The sequence below is a fragment of the Pecten maximus genome, chromosome 16 (genome assembly GCF_902652985.1).
Source record: "Pecten maximus chromosome 16, xPecMax1.1, whole genome shotgun sequence".
Classification (NCBI taxonomy): Eukaryota; Metazoa; Mollusca; class Bivalvia; order Pectinida; family Pectinidae; genus Pecten; species Pecten maximus.
In genome coordinates this window covers 9,653,923-9,674,924 of record NC_047030.1, presented here as the reverse complement: position 1 = coordinate 9,674,924, position 21,002 = coordinate 9,653,923, and the positions used below count along the sequence as shown (strand labels likewise).

The 21,002-nt window shown below is 35.8% G+C and overlaps 1 protein-coding gene and 2 long non-coding RNA genes across 5 annotated transcripts; 2 read left to right on the top strand and 1 right to left on the bottom strand.

Moving 5' to 3' along the window:
- Positions 1-1,572: 1,572 nt before the first annotated feature.
- Positions 1,573-2,214, top strand: LOC117344990. The gene is made up of 2 exons (XR_004536318.1): positions 1,573-1,719; positions 2,084-2,214. It is a non-coding gene; the product is annotated as an uncharacterized LOC117344990 (long non-coding RNA).
- On the bottom strand, positions 2,010-16,903 carry LOC117344989. 3 transcript variants are annotated; one of them, XM_033907901.1, is made up of 7 exons: positions 16,561-16,903; positions 16,117-16,180; positions 15,765-15,821; positions 14,570-14,762; positions 12,786-12,950; positions 3,305-3,396; positions 2,010-3,014 (listed from the first exon to the last, which is right to left on the bottom strand). In XM_033907901.1, the coding sequence occupies exons 5-7, from the start codon at positions 12,946-12,948 to the stop codon at positions 2,598-2,600; spliced, it is 672 nt and encodes a 223-aa protein (XP_033763792.1). In that variant the 5' UTR covers positions 12,949-12,950; positions 14,570-14,762; positions 15,765-15,821; positions 16,117-16,180; positions 16,561-16,903; the 3' UTR covers positions 2,010-2,597. The 3 variants fall into 3 exon arrangements, with proteins under 3 accessions (XP_033763792.1, XP_033763790.1, XP_033763791.1); XM_033907899.1 differs by having other exon boundaries at positions 15,765-16,180; XM_033907900.1 differs by lacking the exon at positions 15,765-15,821.
- LOC117344991 lies at positions 6,140-7,084 on the top strand. The gene is made up of 2 exons (XR_004536319.1): positions 6,140-6,215; positions 6,771-7,084. It is a non-coding gene; the product is annotated as an uncharacterized LOC117344991 (long non-coding RNA).
- Positions 16,904-21,002: the final 4,099 nt, after the last annotated feature.

The following is a 21,002-nucleotide window of genomic DNA, read 5'->3' as shown; positions in this document are numbered from 1 at the left end:
ATACCCTATCCGACACAATTTGATGACACAAGAACAAATATCATGATTTTTTTTTTAATTTTTTTTTTTTGTCCTTTAATATCATTTTAATGTTAACAATAACAAATAATTAATTTTTTAATTATTTTTAGGTTAGCACCATGTCTTGGTGTATAAATTTATGTAAATCAACAAAATAATAAAAACAGCAAATAAAACTCACATGAATGTAAATGATCATGACTGGTTTAACTTATAATGGCTGATAAAAAATAATAGTTACAAATAAAAAACGGAATGTTTAAAACACATTAATTATGACAATTGAGCCAATAGCATAGCAAAAAGATATCACTTCAAAGTTCTGAACTGTAAGATGAATCATTGAATGCAAAATACATTCATTAACATTACTGGTAACTATGTAAATTGATGTCTTTGTGTACAAAAATATCAATACTGGTAATTACAATTTACATGTACCAGAACATAACACCCCCATATAAAATGCACAAGATTTAAGATAAATTCTACAATATCAAAAACATTCAATGACATTAACCACCATTTCACATTTCTTTCAACCACAGACACAGTTTGATTTCTAGAAATAAGGATGTAATTAATAGCACCATGTCTTGGTGTGTATATGTAAATAAAAATTATATTTATATATAAAAGAATAACAAACAAAATAATAAAAACAGCAAATACAAATCACATCTGAATGTAAATGATCATGACTGGTTTTACTTATAATGGCTGATAAAAAATAATAGTTACAAATAAAAAACGGAATGTTTAAAACACATCAATTATGACAATTAAAACATTAATTACATTGATGCAATAGCATAGCAAAAAGATATCACTTCAAAGTTCTGAACTGTAAGATGAATCATTGAATGCAAAATACATTCATTAACATTACTGGTAACTATGTAAATTGATGTCTTTGTGTACTAAAATATCAATACTGGTAATTACATGTACCAGAACATAACACACCCATATTACTTCAAACATTTTAAATGCACAATATTAATGATAAATTCTCCAATATCAAAAACATTCAATGACATTTACCATGTAGATTAATGTCTTAGCTTGCAAAAAATATCATTTGTACATAATACAAGAACATGACAAAACTATGTTAATTCAAACTTCTACATTGTACAAGATTTAAGAATTAGATATGTAATAGATACATAATGAGTACAAGTGATGTATAGGATATATCACACGAGTGCATAGCACGAGTGTGATATATGCGATACGTCACGAGTACCCATTTTGTATCTGTTTTATCCAATGACAGCCGAGGTTTTGTCACCCACGTGCCTAGGGGTGGAGCTATACAATTTATCAGACCCTGTCACTGTGATATGTTTCCCGCCAATTTCTGACACGTTTTGTTTTCTGTCACAGTAGCCCATTCATTTCTAGTGAGACGGTCAACCATGAAGGATCAGGTACTGATCACTGATGTCGATGTGTTCACTGACCTCAACGATATAACATTATCACAGGCCGTAGATAAGTATGAGTATGAACTTGAAGATAGTGACACGGTAGCTACTGACTTTGGAATAGTTGATACCAAGCAATTAGCTCAGCCAATTGTTGTAAATGAACTGAATGGTAATGTGAAAAACATGTGAAAGGCTGCAGGATTCGAGGGAAATTACATAAACCATTCCGGAAAGAGGACCTGCGCTACTTCCCTTTACCAAGCAGGTAAGTCTAAAATCATATCGTTTGAACAAATTGTGAAATGAAATATTTTTCGTAAATTTCGACGTTCACAATGTCACAAAATCCTTTCAAAATCCGTGAAATTGTTTAAAGAAATCAATGAATCGGTTAATCTGTGTTTTTATCCACTCGTCTTGTTATCATTTTCATCACTATTTTGTTTATGATAGGATTTTTGTGCAACGAAAGTATATTGTTACATTTAGCGTAATCTGTATAACCATTTTTTTTTTTAATGACTGAAATTTTATATGTAATCATGTAATGTATGCTTTTTTTTACTGACCTGTTAAAATAGATTTTACTTAATAAAATATGAACAGGGTTTTATATTCTGTTTGGTCAGGTTTTGATGAACAACTCATTATGGACAGAACGGTACATCGCAGCAGGGCTGTACGTGCATATAAGGTGAAGAAAGAAGACGGAAAATTTCTAAACGGCACTCGTATTTCATTAAATTTTGTTTGAAATGCATTTCCTGTCTTTGTTCATTTGTCACGCCTACATTTGAAATTGGCCCCGCCTCAAGAGTATGCAATATATCGCCAACAAAAGATCAAAGAAAAACCGAGGCGTCATTGGATAAAGACTTGTTCCAAAAATTGGATTTCAGAATATTGAAAAGTGTGTACTTACTGATATACATCTTTTCAAAATTGGCTTGGAAACAACCTAGGATTATCTATAACTGCACTTTACAGTCTTTAGATACAAATAAGTAAATCTAGACATTTCAGAATTCACACAAAATGTGAAAATACTGAATTAATTGTATTAATTAAACTTATTACTTAAAAGTAAGCAGAACAGTGTGAAATGTATCTACTGATATGATACCTGATGTGATTGTGAAGTGTCTACAAAACATCTGCATTTTGTAAAAAGGGAAGTTTTCCCCTATTTCCAGAGCACACCACAAATGTGAAAGTAAGACATATTCCTCTGTCGATGAGGGACTCTTCTTGGTGACCAGGATATAAGATAAATTCTTTAAGTGGCTTCCGTTTGTAAATCCAAAATTTTACTGTCTCTGTCTTTACAAAAAAGTTATCGCCATTCTCACTGATTACTCTGTAATCCCATCCAACACCTAGGATTTTTTCTAAGTCGTGTCTATGTTTGATATTGTAAACAACTTTGTGGGGTGTCACTTTATATATTTTCCCACTCCTTTGCAAATTCTGAAACTCTTCCGTATCTATAACAGGTATCTTTAGACTTATCTTGGAGTCATTTTGTAATGACTTGGAATTTAAATGTTCTTTGATCTGGACCTGCAATAGAAATAACAAAGTGACAAATATATCAACATTATATAATTACCAAACCAACAGCAAAAACTTACCAGGTACATGACAGATTAGCAGTAGACAATCTGAATGTAATCTAAAAATGAGGCAATATTGACATTGTCATATGATATTGATGATATGTTATGCAACTCTGAATTGTGCCCCAACATACATGTAGCAGTAGCAGTTGAAATTGCGGATAACTCTGGGTGTCCAGAGTATGAGAATATAATGCCCCCAAGTTCATGGCAGGGTATATAATGCATACTTACACTTAGTTGCTTGCACAGAGCATTGTCTCTTATGTTGGATATTTCCTTTACATCCTCCCTCACCCTCCATTCATCGTAGGATTTAGGCCAGCCTGGAATAAATATTTTTTTCAAAGTTATTCAACAGACCCGGGCAACCAGTAACTATATACCTACAGTATATAGCTAGTATATATACTGTAGACATTGTTGAAATGAAATTAACATATTGTTCTGGTTGTTTCGTTACAAGCCAGCCATTCTCTTGAAATGGAACATGATGTTCTGCAGTTAGAACAAACCAAATCATCTGGCATGTCTAGCTCATTTAATGGTAATGATAGATCTATAAAGTATAATGTCAAATTCTAACAATCATGTGAATGGCCTGTTTTTTATGCTGCATAATATAACAAGAGATCCCAGAGGGATCTTGGCGCCCACCATTGAATGATCTTTATAGGTTCCATGTCAGATTGATCTTTTCTCTACTTTTCCCTTCCTCTAAGTCTTACTAATCTGTGTAAATTCAGAAACAGCCCTCTAGTACTTTGCAAACAATTTAAGATTTAGCGATAATGGCTGTCTGTTGTTTTCGGATTGGTCCGAAAATGCAACACCAGGGACCAAGGGGAGCCTACATATGAAATTCGAGAAAGATCCCTTCAGTACCTTCTGTAAAATAGCGATAACAAACTTCAATTGTCAAAATACAAGATGGCTGCCTGTCGGGCAGGTTGTTTTCTGACTGGTCTCAAAATCCAATATGCATAACTAGGCACAGAGGGCAACCTACAAATGAAATTTCAGAAAGATCCCTTCAGCAATTTCTGATAAATAGCGACAACAAACTTGAATTGTCAAAATCCAAGATGGCTGCCTGTCGGCCATGTTGTTTTCCTATTGGTCCCAAGATGCAATATGCAGAACTACAGACCAAGGGCAACTTACAAAAACGTTTGAGAAAGATCCCTTCAGTACTTTCTCAGAAATAGCGATAACAAACTTCAATTGTCAAAATCCAAGATGGCTGCCAGTCGGCCATGTTGTTTTCCGATTGGTCTCAAAATGTAATATGCATAACTAGGCACCAAGGGGAACCTATATATGAAATTTGAGAAAGATCCCTTCAGTACTTTCTGAGAAATAGCGATAACAAACTTCAATTGTCAAAATCCAGATGGCTGCCTGTCGGCCATGTTGTTTTCCGATAGGTCTTAAAATGCAATATGCATAACTAGGCACCAAGGGGAACCTACATATGAAATTTGAGAAAGATCCCTTCAGCACTTTCTCAGAAATAGCGATAACAAACTTCAATTATCAAAATCCAAGATGGCTGCCTGTCGGCCATGTTGTTTTCCGATTGGTCTCAAAATGCAATATGCATAACTAGGCACCAAGGGGAGCCTACATATGAAATTTGAGAAAGATCCCTTCAGTACTTTCTCAGAAATAGCGATAACAAACTTCAATTATCAAAATCCAAGATGGCTGCCTGTCGGCCATGTTGTTTTCTGATTGGTCTCAAAATGCAATATGCATAACTAGGCACCAAGGGGAATCTACATATGAAATTTGAGAAAGATCCCTTCAGTACTTTCTCAGAAATAGCGATAACAAACTTCAATTATCAAAATCCAAGATGGCTGCCTGTCGGCCATGTTGTTTTCTGATTGGTCTCAAAATGCAATATGCATAATTAGGCACCAAGGGGAGCCTACATATGAAATTTGAGAAAGATCCCTTCAGTTCTTTCTCAGAAATAGCGATAACAAACTTCAATTATCAAAATCCAAGATGGCTGCCTGTCGGCCATGTTGTTTTCTGATTGGTCTCAAAATGCAATATGCATAACTAGGCACCAAGAGAAACATACATATGAAATTTGAGAAAGATCCCTTCAGTACTTTCTCAGAAATAGCGATAACAAACTTCAATTGTCAAAATCCAAGATGGCTGCCTGTCGGCCATGTTGTTTTCCGATTGGTCTCAAAATGCAATATGCATAACTAGACACCAAGGGGAACATACATATGAAATTTGAGAAAAATCCTTTCAGTACTTTCTGAGGATTAGCGATAACAAGAATTGTTTACGGACGGACGGACGGACGGAGGGACGGACCACGGACCACGGACGCAGGGCGATTTGAATAGCCCACCATCTGATGATGGTGGGCTAAAAATGTACCCTTGTTGCAGCTGATAAATACAGCACTACTTCACCAATATCTTACATATCATTCACAGCAATGAAGACTAATATAAGTATTACAGCGCTGCGCGCTGAAGTGTGTACGGTCAAAGTGTAACACAAGTACGACAGGTATTGGTACTACATTACTGTGTATCGACAGTACTCTAACAAAGTCGATCGCGCTGAGTAAGCGTTGATTTGATTGGTCGAACTGAATGCACACACCTTTCTCAGCACTCGGAATACACCCACCGTATATATATTTTTGCTGTATATACGGCAGTGACGGAAAACAGCTGTATTTTGGAATCTTAGCACGTGCGTCAGTTCGACTGACCTACTTCAAAGTGAAACTACGTTTAAAAGACGAACATATTTCTGTGATATTTGACACCGTTTCACATAAAAATGATTATTTTTGATGATTATTTTCATGACTGTTGGAGGATAAATAGAATACATAGTCAGTGTTTTAAAATATAAGCTGTATTTCTGGCTCGGGACAGAAAGACAAAAGTGGCGATTTCTTTACCCTCGCCAAAATACAGCTTATATTTTAAGACACTGACCATGTATTCTTTATGTATATACTATACATACATATATGGAACGTCATCACCATCGTGCCAAGCCCCTGTGCTCCGGAACCCAGTTTTGTCCGATGTTTGACCCTTCCAAATTACATGTAAACTGAATCGCTATCGTGACCCAGATAGTTTAGCTTGTACACGAGGTGTGAAAGGAAGTGCAAATGCTATCTGCCCTATACAATGGACTTTCCCACTCTCAAATCAGTGTATTGGGAAAATATATCACCGAACTGAAGGGTCGACCTGGTCAGCTGGTGACAAAGTTCGAAGGGCTGGTTAGCTTGACGATCATCAATCAATACGTGCGTAATTTTCAAAATACACTGACTGTGTTGTCCATATTGAAGAACATCTGCATAATAAACATTTAAGTGTATAAATATTAGATATATTGTACATTTAGCTGGTTAAACCTTGCAAGTTGCAGTTATACTCATGTAGTTGTGAGCTTATACATGTAATGCAAATCACCTTGGTTACTTACATGTCTGACAAAAAAACAGTGAAACTATAGGTCTAGACGGTGTACACGACGGTACGCATATAACGTACTACTTCAAACATGTAAAATTCCAAGGGCCGTGTTTACACCAGAGGGAAAAGTGAAGATAAAAAAACGAGAAAAAACTGTTTACAATCTACATTCAGAAGGACTCTCATATTCAGCCATCAGTGATAAGACCGGTTTGTCTAATCAGGATGTCGCAAAATTATGAAGATTTTTTATGCGACTAAGTCTTTAGCGCCCATCGTCAACCACTGAAAAGTAAAAAGGTGACTCAAGATGTTATGGAATTCATCGAATTCAAAAAGAAATGTGAGCCAAGTATTTAAGATGCTCTGGATTTCCCTGCTTCGTTCATGCCTGGATTTTTCCGACAGTGTGGATATGTATAATCACGGAAGGTATCATATAAGTTGTTCATAACAACATGGCATATATATGTGTGTAACAACCCATGTGTTCAACGAGTACCAGATCTTTATTAAATGCTTAAAACTTAACGTAAAAGTTGTCGTTGTTTTGCATAGTCATGTAATTATATATAATCGCACACGTGTGTATACACAGCCACGGTCCTGGTACAGTACATACTCCGTGTTCGCCCCGCCCCTTTCGGCACAGAACCAATCAGGAAGGTCGATACATTGTTTCAAACTTATCGGTTGGCGATTCAATACAATCAACAGTTGCTGTACTACTATTGAAAAAGTACCGTACACACTTCAGCGCGCAGCGCTGTAAAAGGTATGATTTATTGCTCACATAATAAAATAATTTGACAACATAAAGCTAATGATTACGTGAATGAGAGCATGTGCATATCATGCATGCATTAATTATAACAGAGACCTATATACTAGGGATTCGCAACAACCGCTTTTCTCGCAGAGTCACGACCTCACCTATTGTTCTCATAACCGGAGGTATATTTAGCACGAGATCTAGCGAGACCAAGCGCTGCAGCTGCGCAATAGGTGGATATCGGAGTTGTTTATATTAGTGACATGTGCCGTGCCAAGAGATGGCGACGACTGTCTGTGCACATGTGTCACCGCGTTTGGCCGAGATAACTTCACACTGGCGATAGTTATACCTATGCACTGTAATGTATATCGGCAGATGTGAACAACGATATTTAAGTAGTGTCTAACCGAAAAAAGCACCATTTTTCCGTTAAAGATTCATATAGAAACATATGGAAAATGTCGTCCGATTTTCTGCCATTAGACGATGATCTAAATTTAGATGTATAGAGAAATATACTGACGACGATTCTTATATTTTCGATAGTGATACTGACTTCAGTCAGTGCTTCCCTAATTATACCGGACTCTTACAAGGGGAAATATAATCACATGTGTTATTTTCTTTGTATCTAAATACACTTTATTAATGACAACTGTCCAAGTATTGAATTACAGATGCTTGATCTTTTCTTGCTAATGTATACCGACGACATGGCTTTATTTGTTAACTGCCCAGAAGATTTACAAATTATGTTGGATTCTTTATATGCATATACCATAAAATGGAATCTGGAGGTCAATGTTGATATAACTAAAATCATGGTGTTTAGAAATTGTGGACAAATAAGAAATAATGAGCCATGGAAATATAATAATGAATAATAATGACAATATAGAAATTGTTGACAGTTTTAAATACTTGGGTATGCTGTTCAACTACAATGGGAAGTTTTACAAAACACAAAAACATTTTACAGAACAAGGCAGAAAAGCTTTATTTTCTCTGACAACTTCTCTTAGAAATCATTGCTTGAATGTAGAAACTTATTGTTCTATTTTTGATTCGTATGTAAATAGACTAGTATTTTACGTTATGCTTCGGAAATATGGGGATTTCATAAAGCACCGGATGTCGAAAGCGTACATTAGAAATTCTGTAAAAAAAAAAGTACTTAACTTAATAAGGTGCCTAAATCAACATGCAATGACTTTGTTTACTGTGAATTGGGTAGATTACCATTAACTATTATGAGAAAATTAAGAGTGTTCAAATATTGGTGAAACAGTCGGATAATCTGGTATTGAAAACATGTCTTGATGAAATGGTAAATGAGAATGATGTGTGGATATGTGACATTAAGAATGAATTAGCCACTTTAGGTATTGAGTACATGTTTTATTCTAATTCACCAGTAGACTATGCTTTTAAAAGCATTGAGCTGAGATTGACCGATGTTACAAAACAAAACATGTTAACAGATATCTAGTTCGTCGAAAGGTAGATTATATATCGATATCTGATAGATAGCCACTGTGTACGGTTTTAAACCTATAGAAACTTAATATAAATGTATGTGGAGCATCCTCACACAAATTAAATATAGAAATAGGTAGACATAATAATAATACCCAAAGAAATAGAACCTGTAACAATTGTGATTTGTGTGACATTGAGGATGAGTTTCATTTTATTTTGATATGTCCATTATATACAGGTATGAGGGTAAAATGTATAAAACAATATTACCACAAAAGACATTCTGTTTTTAAATTAATCCAACTATTATCTGTTAATAATGTTAGAGAGTTGTCAAATTTAGGTTAATATCTATACTTGGCTTGCAAAAGAAAAAAATTATTAGTGTAGATAATTTTATATTGAACAGTTTTCATGTAACACTCTCCTGTACACATCTGTAGTTGTTTAATGTTATATATCTTATATACCTATAGGCCTTAGAGCTCATCTGCACCCACCACTAGACCAGTGATTCGTTGATTTATTTCACCAGCAGTTTTACAGTATAAAAACCACCATTAAAACTACGCCTTTTATCTTTTTTTGCAGATATTTCTTGTTTATTAGACAAATGCTATAGCAAAAGTCTTAAGTAAAATGAAAAAAAAAACCACTGTCATGTTTGATGATTGATAATATTTTATTATTTAGTATTGAAAACTTTGATAGTGCTTAGGTCATGTACCAATGGTAGATCTTTTCTTCTTTGGCTTTCTGAAAAAAAAATAAAGTTTAATAAGTATTGATACATTATGGTATAGAATAGGCAGAGAAGCTTCTATAAGATTAAAATTTGAAACATTCAAATTTCAAATACCCTGCAGTAAATTCATATACCCCAAATGTTGATTAAACAGATTCGTAAATTCAAAATTAACCTAAAAACATATATATCTAAATACGAATGGACCCATTTAAGTTTAATTAGGGAATGAGGACAAACCTGAGGGGTTTTTGTCTTCCAGAGTACAGGTAAATATTTAGATTGTATACTGCACAGCATGCCTTTAGTGAACTCTAGTATTTTGGGGAGATGGACATGGCCAGCCTCAGGACAGGTGTTGACAATGAGACACACCTGTTGATTCATGTATATCTCAAAGGTAATAAAGGTGTGGTCAATGTCCCTATGGTTTGGATGGAGTGGGGGAGCCCAGGTGATCACCATGACAATATTTTTTTCTGTAGACCCAGAAGTACAGGTACATACTGGTATATACTCTACATATATTCTGAATGGACCCCCCTTTGAGTTTATTAGATGCCCCATGACCAGGTGTTAATGTTTATGATTTTTTTTTTTTTTTTTTTAGACATAGAGATAATCGTCTGTCCCTCTCATATTAGATCATTTGGCGATGACGAAATGCGAAATTGCTCCCTATTTAGTGCCCCGACCCACCCCTTTCCCCTTAGTGTCCTAGGCTCGGTTATAACCGGAACAAGGACGTTAAGCCCCATCAATCAATCAATCAATCAAAGGTGTTAATGTTTTTATCAAAGGTGAGGTGTGATCAATGCCCCAAAGGTTGGGGGGGGGGGGGGGGGGGGGTATATATATATCGGTCATAATGGGAAAAAAAAAATATATATAACCTTTTGATTTCATTAATATCCCACACAATACAATAAAATATATACCGCAGTATTTAATGTTTTGCTATGTGCAAAAGATATCATAGCTATTATATTCCAACACACTCATTCCTCGATCAATCCCTGCAATTCTGTATCAAATATCTGTTTTGAAACACTAAATAATTAACAAAAAGTATAATATTTAATTTAATTTACATTAGACTGATTTATGTTTTTTTCAATTAGTTTCAATTAATGCATTTCTTTCAATAATGGCTTTATTATTCATGAGATCAATGTTAACAGAAATCATGATTATACTATATAAAATTTTACAGATTATAGCTATCAAATCACTAATCTAATTATAAATATGATATTAAAGACAATGAATTACACAACAAATTTGACTAAACGCGATACAGTAACTATCGAGCAACAATTATTTGAAAACCATTTTGAAATTGGTCAATAAATAAAAAAGGAGTTAATTATATAAACTGAAACCATGTAGCACTGTCCTTAACACCAGCCATTCACAGTATAACCATAATTTGTTTTGTTTACTTATTTTCACTGGGCAATAACTTAATATTCACAATGAATTACACAACAAATTTGACTAAACGCGATACAGTAACTATCGATCAACAATTATTTGAAAACCATTTTGAAATTGGTCAATAAATAAAAAAGGAGTTAAACTGAAACCATGTAGCACTGTCTAGGGACTCCAGTTAAAAATTTAAAAAATTACAAAAAATTATGAAAACTGCTTATATAGATGAAGAAAGTCATCCAAAGTCAAGAATAAATATTTTCTTGGATTGTTTGACTGTAGATTAATTACAATTTGCAATTTAATCAATGTGTTATTAACTGGGTCACGATCAACAAGGGGGATAACTCAAATATAACGAGAAGCTTTCATAGAGTATTCGTAACGGAAGGGAAATAACTCCTACAGTATAGTCTGTTTCTCTGGTGCTGAACAAATAAATTCAAAACTGTTTTTTATCGTTACTTAAGTGTTAAAAGTAAGGTCAATACAGTACATAAGGCAGCATAATATGATCAAATATCTTCGTATATCACGAGTTGTTTGTTATAAATACTTCACGCCAATTTACAACAAAAACGTTTATGTAAATACATTTTTCTGGAAAAGGCTATACCACGAAGGGAGGTAACAGTTAGTGTGATTTTATTAAAATATTAATCGCCTTTCTCCGCTGCCATTTAGAAGCTTGAAAAATTCACTTAAAATACCTTGATATATGACCTTTCATTTAGCATATAGACTTTTATCGACCACAAATATTTTCTTGTTCAAAAAAACAAAAACTCAAACGAACATACCACTCTCAGGTACGGGATATTGGCGATCAATACGTTTTATGGATGAAAGAACAAGTATTTCACTTAACCTGAGAAACGAGAAAATACCTTATAAGTCATAGATAACTGGTGACCTCCTTCCTTACTGTGACACTAAGCATCAAGGCTTATTTCAAATATACTTCAAATAACATGTGTTCGGACCAACTGTCATGGCGAATTTAGACATTACAGTTACCTCCCTTTTCACGCTATCTAGCGATAACTGAAGTCCCTACACTGTCCTTAACACCAGCCATTCACAGTATATTTTCACTGGGCAATAACTAAATATTCACAATGAATTACACAACAAATTTGACTAAACGCGATACAGTAACTATCGAGCAACAATTATTTGAAAACCATTTTGAAATTGGTAAATAAATAAAAAAGGAGTTTAACAAGTAAACTAAAACCATGTAGCATCGTCTTTAACACCAGACATAAGCTAACCAGCGTGGTAATCGCCGTGAAAAGAACGGTCACATGTGCAGTCTTCCGAACATAAAGTACGACGGAATACGTTTGAAACACCAGTTTATATAAAAAATAATTGCACTTACGTTTGATTCCCGTGATTTGTTATCGGACAATAGTCTTCTATGAGCTGCCATAAAGCTGACCGTGTTTCAGGCGTACCTTCAATATGGCGTCTAAACAGTAGGAGCAGCAATGCACTATGGGATAAATTACCCGAACTTCCGCTCGGCGGTGACGTTTGGTAAGCCAAAGAACTTGTTGCGTATAAGGAGCCATTTACTTTCTTCTTCTAGATCATGATATGAATGTCTTTAGCGATATGTGTTCTTCATCAATTTCGAAATGAAAATGTGAAAAAGCATGAATTTGATAAAATAAATTATATAACAAGCTGAGATTATGAAAAGTTAAAAAAAAACAGTGTGCTGTAAGATAAACGAGTAGGTCCCTAGATTCTAGCTAGACAAAATAAAAAACGATTTTAAAAATAAAACAAGTTAATTACCAATGTAGTGGATTTTTATCCTGTCCTCGTTTTCATCTGCTATCCTTACAGGCCAAAATCTGGATGCAGATGATGAAGATCTAGTTGAAGTTGTTGCTCTAGATCTGTGCTCCAATGTCGGGATCCGTTGACGACACTGCCGGTGATCTGTAAGTTCCGCCATTTCTAAAAAAAATTGTCAGCTTATCACGTGGTTTCGACCAAGGGAGGTAACTCGTGTAAATCTCAACTATTTCGCGACATGTTTTGCAATGTGTCCAAGATCTGGACTGAGGCCAAAAACGCCAATCCCTGCGTATTACTGGAGGAATTCTCTATTGTATCGTTGGGACTAAGGGATCTTTCACTTAAGTAACTGATGTGTCGCCTTGTTTCTGAACAAGCCGAGCTGATGGTAGCTGGTCCCTATGCAGGTATATGACTCTTTTTTTTTTAAATGTTACACACATAACCTTTCTCTTAACTTACTACAACCCGTTTATAGTGAAGATCAAACTTAATGAATTCTTTCTATTTTTTTCCGTGGTAGTCTAGTCTTACTAATCACCGTGTGGAACCAAAGTGTAACATTCAGACTATACAAACCCCGGGTATATTGTTGATCAATTTGAAGAATACTTCCATGAGGTACCCTATATCGACGTCTTACATTTTATATGAGACCTCCGAGATTTTCATCTCGGCCCATAGGTGTCAATACACTCTCCAAGTACATGAAAAATATGTTTGTTCCTGCAAAAAACTGAGAACAGGAAGAAGTATCCTCAACCGTTCAGAGAGGATGTACTGCTTTTAATTCCTTATACAATGGCGGAGTAAATGACAAAGAAAGAACTACAAGAAATGGGCACCGGGGTGATGCAATATAAAAGACCATCGGAATCAATGTCGACAAATGTATCGAATGCTATTCAGCCTCCCGGAAAAACAGAGAGGACTGAAACAAGCTCTATTCCACCGGACAGAGCTACTCATTCAGCAGACATGAAGGAGACTGTTCCACTATACAATGATGAAGTTTTGGAAATCATGGTTACAAAACGTGTAAAAAGTGTTCTACTGAAAATAGGAGACAAAGAAATTAAAATGACGTTGTAAAAAACTGATAAATCATTAAATAATTTTCTAACGTGTATCAGTGACTTGGTGTTTATTATCTCCCTTTTTCTGTTGCAGGCAAGTCACGCCATCCCAGTTTATGGTCATGTGATCATGGTTATCCACGGAAGGGGGTTAATTGTGCAGTGGACTGTGACAGCAAGTGATTACCCACGCGTTTCCATTGTGAGAGTTGGGAAGTAGGCAGTGTTAGGTGTTCCTGCATACATATTGCCTTTGAAATGCCATCGTGGGTTCTCACTTTGTTCCGATTATTATTTTTCCACAAAAACTTACGAATCAGAAAAGTCTAAGTATTCATCTGCGAAAGTTCATGCACTCATACCGTCGACGGAAAACTTAATAGGCGAGACGAAACCTAGCAAGTACAGATAAATAGATACTATTAATCTCGCACATGGATGATATTACCTGGCACGCCAACACACGGTCGATATGAATGTATACAGTACATTTTTCATACAGTTTTCATACGGAGAGTAGCGTAGTGCAAATGTACATTCCATTTTAATTAGATTGTATACACAGTATGTACTAGGGTCTTGGGTATAATGGTTTCTAAATGTTAGCATATCCCGCCCCCTAAAAAACTGACACCTGCTTGATAACTTCCACTACTTATACTAACTTAGGGCAGACATACTGTATTAAAATTGATGACTTACCAAAATCCGCCGAACTGTCCCCTGGCCAGTATGGTTAAATTGTACTGCGGATTTCCAGGCCAAAAGGGTCGTGTCACTCAACTCGTGGGTCAAATCCACCACCCGGAACGCATGGACATCGGCCAGACCACACTCTAATAAAGTGACCATCAGTTTTGGAGTAACCGTCATTCTGTCTGCAGAATGTCTGTCCCTGAATAAAAAACACTATGTATGTACATGCAAGTACCAGGTTAGCTGAATTAACTCAGAATTACCTCTGATAGAAGTTTTAATTGAGTTTTTTTTGTTACAACTTTCTCGACTTAGGAATCCTGTCAAGAGAATGAACTGTAACGACTTCTATGTTGTCTCGTTTTTTATGTTCATCGTGCATGTAGTAGCAGAGACGGGACTAACAGTCAGAAGTCTCCGGTAGTACGCGTGTATATGCACTAATAGATTTGTATCGTATTGCCTCAGTGTGACACCGCGATACATCTTACACTTTAAAGTCATTCGGTTGACTGCACACACGATGGATTTAATAATCTCTCCATTTTGTAATGTATATAATGTATGATGTTCGGTTGAAGGTAGACTGACATTTACATATATATAGAGAGAGGTGACATTTACGTCATTAACGGTTAAACAACACATCATGAACGTATTTAAGCAATAAACTGCCTAGATGCGGCAGACCTACTGGTATAACTGCCACATGTGTCACAGACAAACTGAATGGTGCGCGCTAGCGCACCATGATTGTTTGTCTGTGACACATGTGGCAGTTATACCAGTAGGTCTGCTGCATCTAGGCAGTTTATCGCTTATATTTACGTTCTATTAATGAATCGCAAAAATAAAAAAATATGAAAAAAATCTTCCAAAATTCAAATTTCCCGCTTTCTACCGTCAGGGCAACTTCAGTTATACTCTCATAGATGAAGCTGCTTTTGGTAGGGATTTACTAGTAATATATAAGGGCATTGCCACACCAAATGTAAATATATCTACATAATGCATATACAGTTTGTATATACATCCCTCAAGAAAGTCATACATATACTTTAACAAATTATCAGGTCCCTGTGGTATTTAGTTTGGCGCCAAATGTGATAGGAGAGGTAGCATCATTCCAATTTAACCGAATTGAAGTCACTTTTCTCTCTAAAAAAAACTATGTTTTGTGTCACATGTAAAAATCACATACACAAGATGTTTTCATTCCATGTTATTTATTGTCCATCACGTGTTTTCTGGCATTTGTCTGCAAACATATTAGAAAAACATTCAGTTCCTCGCAGACAATATATTTGACAAATCAATTATTCATGATAAAAATAATAAAAGAATGGTAAATGATAACATTTTGATAATAATGTAATTGCATTCACTAAATTACATTAATCAAGTTATTCATACACTTACATATACTCATTCATTTCATGTACGTTCAGATTACATATGAACTTATATACCTGTCATAAAATACCCTGTGAGTGACAGTATGTTATAATACGACAATAGTATTTAACGTAATCTAATACAACAGTATAACTCACCCTAAGTAAAGTAAAGATGGGAGTTCCCCGTTACATTTTCTTGTTGTGAATTGATTTCAACAACCTGTGATAACAAATATACAAGTGTTCAATCACACACTAACATGCGAGTAAATGTACATTTCAATATTATAAAATACAACATAAATAAAATTTACTAGCCTCCAGGATTCGATCTCATAAATACGAGACTTGGATTCAATTATAAAGCTTCGGTGTTATCCATTACACCATCACGTGTGTTATCATATACAGGTAATTAATATACTCATAGACACTTGCAATGAGCTTTATATCTATAAATATAATTCACCACATATAAATAGAAATCATCACCAATACATGTACAGCTAAAACGAATTTACAAAACGATCTAATGGTCTCTATATCTACTAACTATTTTGCAAATACTTATACTGAATCATAAATAGATGAATTACTCACAATGATATATTTTTTTATCCGGAATAGATTACTGGAGAAACTTGAAAACTTGATCCACCTGTTGATTGTCAGCTGTCTGATATTGTACTGACCAGTAACAAAGGCCTTGTATTTAAACTGACCGCTCCAACCCGATTGGTCAAAAATAGATCGGAAGGTTCCGGAAATTAATGTTTTACATTTTCCTTAATTTTAGTACATATCAATGATGATCTGAATTATATTAGAAATGTTAATAAAACTAACTCGTAAAAATGACACTAATATAGCGTATACAAAATATTCGAGATCACGTGATTATCATGTGATCCACGACTACTATACTAAGCATTAGGAAACCAATAACATACATAGTAACTACAAAGTATGTACAATTCACCTTGTAACATTTGCACATTACCTGATAACGAAATATTAAACAGTGTATCAATGTTGAGATTCTCAAATCAGAAATCACGCTTCATGTTCATTTAGAATAGATTCAAATGCAGGGTTTGGAAGTATACTTGGCATAACATGACCATTTATTTGATCCCAATATCACTAAAAACGTGGCTCCTTAAAAAAGGAATATACAAATTGTCCAGTAATATCGACAAAATTGCTTCGTGAACAATGTTTGTACAACAACTGCGAAACAAGATACAATATGATGAGATATATCAACTAATTATAATAACTCCGCCCGGATGAGTAGTTTAAATATAATGACAGAAATTAAAACAAAAACGTTATTCAAAAAAAAAATCCATCAAGTCAAAAGTAGATACTGACCTCTTGCTCCAGATCAAATGGTATAGTTATTAACAATTAGTGTGTCTGTCGGACGGGACACAGCTAGGACTCAGTGGTGGGATTTCGAGTAACAGATGTATCATAGAAGTATTTTATAGAACACTCAGTGTCCAGGTTCTCTTCTCAAGGTGACCTTAATAAAAAGAGGGGGTTACGGTTTATGTCAAATTGTGCAGGTGCATTGATTCTGTTCCTGGGTTTGGTCTCGTAAACTGATACGGTTTAGATAATTGTAAAAAGGACATATATATATATGTGCATGAAAATGCAATGATATGCAAAGTTGAGTCTGATATATTTTACTTATAAGCTTGATCACAAACGTATATATCACGTACTCATTTGTATCTGGCTTAATGGATAAGACAAACGAGACTACATTTTTGTAATTCGTCCTTTTAACTACAAAAGTAAAAGTGTTGAACTGAACAGTATTGTGTCTTTATATATAGTATCTGGACACTGATTTCTTCTTGTTAATAAAAGTTGTTAGACATTAAAGTAAAAAAAGAAAATTGAATTCGAAACCATAGGCCTTAAGTTGATTCGGGCGGGCTATGTGTGGTGGAAGGGGGGGAACTCGACAGGACACAAAAGCTTTGACAGTTGACTATCAAATGTCGCTAGAATAGTCCTACTCTTTGGACAGGATACAGGAGCTTTGACAGTTGACTATCAATTGTCACTAGACTAGTCCTAATCTGTGAACATGATACAGGAACTTTGACAGTTGACTATCAATTGTCGCTAGAATAGTCCTACACTTTGGACAGGATACAGGAGCTTTGACAGTTGACTATCAAATGTCACTAGACTAGTCCTAATCTGTGAACATGATACAGGAACTTTGACAGTTGACTATCAATTGTCGCTAGAATAGTCCTACACTTTGGACAGGATACAGGAGCTTTGACAGTTGACTATCAAATGTCACTAGACTAGTCCTAATATGTGAACAGGATACAGGAACTTTGACAGTTGACTATCAAATGTCACTAGAATAGTCCTACACTTTGGACAGGATACAGGAGCTTTGACAGTTGACTATCAAATGTCACTAGACTAGTCCTAATATGTGAACAGGATACAGGAACTTTGACAGTTGACTATCAATTGTCGCTAGAATAGTCCTACACTTTGGACAGGATACAGGAGCTTTGACAGTTGACTATCAATTGTCACTAGAACAGTCCTAATATGTGAACAGGATACAGGAACTTTGACAGTTGACTATCAATTGTCGCTAGAATAGTCCTACACTTTGGACATGATACAGGAACTTTGACAGTTGACTATCAATTGTCACTAGAATAGTCCTAATCTGAGAACAGGATACAGGAGCTTTGACAGTTGACTATCAAATGTCACTAGAATAGTCCTACACTTTGGACAGGATACAGGAACTTTGACAGTTGACTATCAATTGTCACTAGAATAGTCCTAATATGTGAACAGGATACAGGAGCTTTGACAGTTGACTATCAAATGTCACTAGAATAGTCCTAATATGTGAACAGGATACAGGAGCTTTGACAGTTGACTATCAAATGTCACTAGAATAGTCCTAATATGTGAACAGGATATAGAAACTTTGACAGTTGACTATCAATTGTCACTAGAATAGTCCTAATATGTGAACAGGATACAGGAACTTTGACAGTTGACTATCAAATGTCACTAGAACAGTCCTAATATGTGAACAGGATACAGGAACTTTGACAGTTGACTATCAATTGTCACTAGAATAGTCCTAATATGTGAACAGGATATAGAAACTTTGACAGTTGACTATCAAATGTCACTAGACTAGTCCTAATATGTGAACAGGATACAGGAACTTTGACAGTTGACTATCAATTGTCGCTAGAATAGTCCTAATATGTTTAGTTATTCTTGGTTAAACATTTGATGCGCTGTATATCCCATAAATCATTGGTATTGATTGATGTTATGAGAGTGGTGTAAATAGCGCTCTGATAATTTATTATTATTATTTTACCGTGTAATGACTTCTGTAAGGGGTTTGATTGATGATTTGACTTTCTTTATCTATCTTTTTATTAACCTGTATTGACCTAGTGAAAGGTTACTTTACGTTTTGCTGAAACAAAAATCTACGGAAGCTTGTAAATACATGTAATCTAGATTTGTCTGTTTAAACTGTGCGAGGGGGCATAACTCGAAAAAATAGGGGAGGTAATTTGATACACTACACCAGAATGAAATTGCAAATATAGTCGTATAATGTATGTGCATACTAGATATAGGAATTTGACAATTGGGTATCGACTAAACCCCAAAATTAATATGTCGACCGTCATATAATAAATCAATATGACGGCGGTCATGATTAAATTAAACTGAAGAAATATTTTTTAGATATGTATTTGTCTCGGATTTCTTATGAACCTCAACAGATTAATTGATTTCACTGTAATGTTAGTTGTGAAATTCATATTTATTTTGAATTGATGATTCCTATTCCTATCATCTATGCTTATGACACGTGATCATAAGGTGAGCTATGTTCTCCAGTATGCCACAGTATGGAACAATTAGGACAGAACTCTGTGTTCCTTTTAGCTCGCTATATATAGTGTAATTTGGTGGTCGCAGGAGGACTGCGAAAAATATTTTTTTACAATGGATCATCCCCCCTCTCCTCCGTAAAAGCTGGTTGTCCGGAGATAATTACACCTGGTTGCTCGGAGATAGTTACACCTGGTTGTCCGAAGATAGTTACACCTGGTTGCTCGGAGATAGTTACACCTGGTTGTCCGAAGATAGTTACACCTGGTTGCTCGGAGATAGTTACACCTGGTTGTCCGTAGATAGTTACACCTGGTTGTCCGGAGATAGTTACACCTGGTTGTCCAGAGAGTAAGACAATGTGGTCCAGAGAGAGAGCAAGACCTGGTAGTGCAGAGATGGAAAGACCTGGTGGTCCGGAGACAGTAAATCCTGGTGGTCCGGAGACACTAACACCTGGTGGTCTGGAGACAGTAAATCCTGGTGGTCCGGAGACAGTAAAACCTGGTGGTCTGGAGACAGTAAAACCTGGTGGTCCGGAGACAGTAAAACCTGGTGGTCCGGAGACAGTAAAACCTGGTGGTCCGGAGACAGTAACACCTGGTGGTCTGGAGACAGTAACACCTGGTGGTCCGGAGACAGTAAAACCTGGTGGTCCGGAGACAGTAAAACCTGGTGGTCTGGAGACAGTAACACCTGGTGGTCCGGAGACAGTAAATCCTGGTGGTCTGGAGACAGTAAAACCTGGTGGTCCGGAGACAGTAAAACCTGGTGGTCTGGAGACAGTAAAACCTGGTGGTCTGGAGACAGTAAAACCTGGTGGTCCGGAGACAGTATAACCTGGTGGTCTGGAGACAGTAAAACCTGGTGGTCTGGAGACAGTAAAACCTGGTGGTCCGGAGACAGTAAAACCTCCGGGTGGTCTGGAGACAGTAAAACCTGGTGGTCTGGAGACAGTAAATCCTGGTGGTCTGGAGACAGTAAAACCTCCTGGTGGTCTGGAGACAGTAAAACCTGGTGGTCCGGAGACAGTAAAACCTGGTGGTCTGGAGACAGTAAATCCTGCATGGTGGTCTGGAGACAGTAAAACCTGGTGGTCCGGAGACAGTAAAACTTGG

Coding starts and splice junctions, on each gene's coding strand:
- LOC117344989 (XM_033907899.1), bottom strand. CDS start 12,948: ATGGCGGAACTTACAGATCACCGGCAGTGTCGTCAACGGATCCCGACA. Junction 3,397..12,785: donor GATAAAAATCCACTACATTG/GTAATTAACTTG, acceptor TATTTATTCCAG/GCTGGCCTAAATCCTACGAT. Junction 3,015..3,304: donor CTCTGTGCAAGCAACTAAGT/GTAAGTATGCAT, acceptor TTTCTATTGCAG/GTCCAGATCAAAGAACATTT.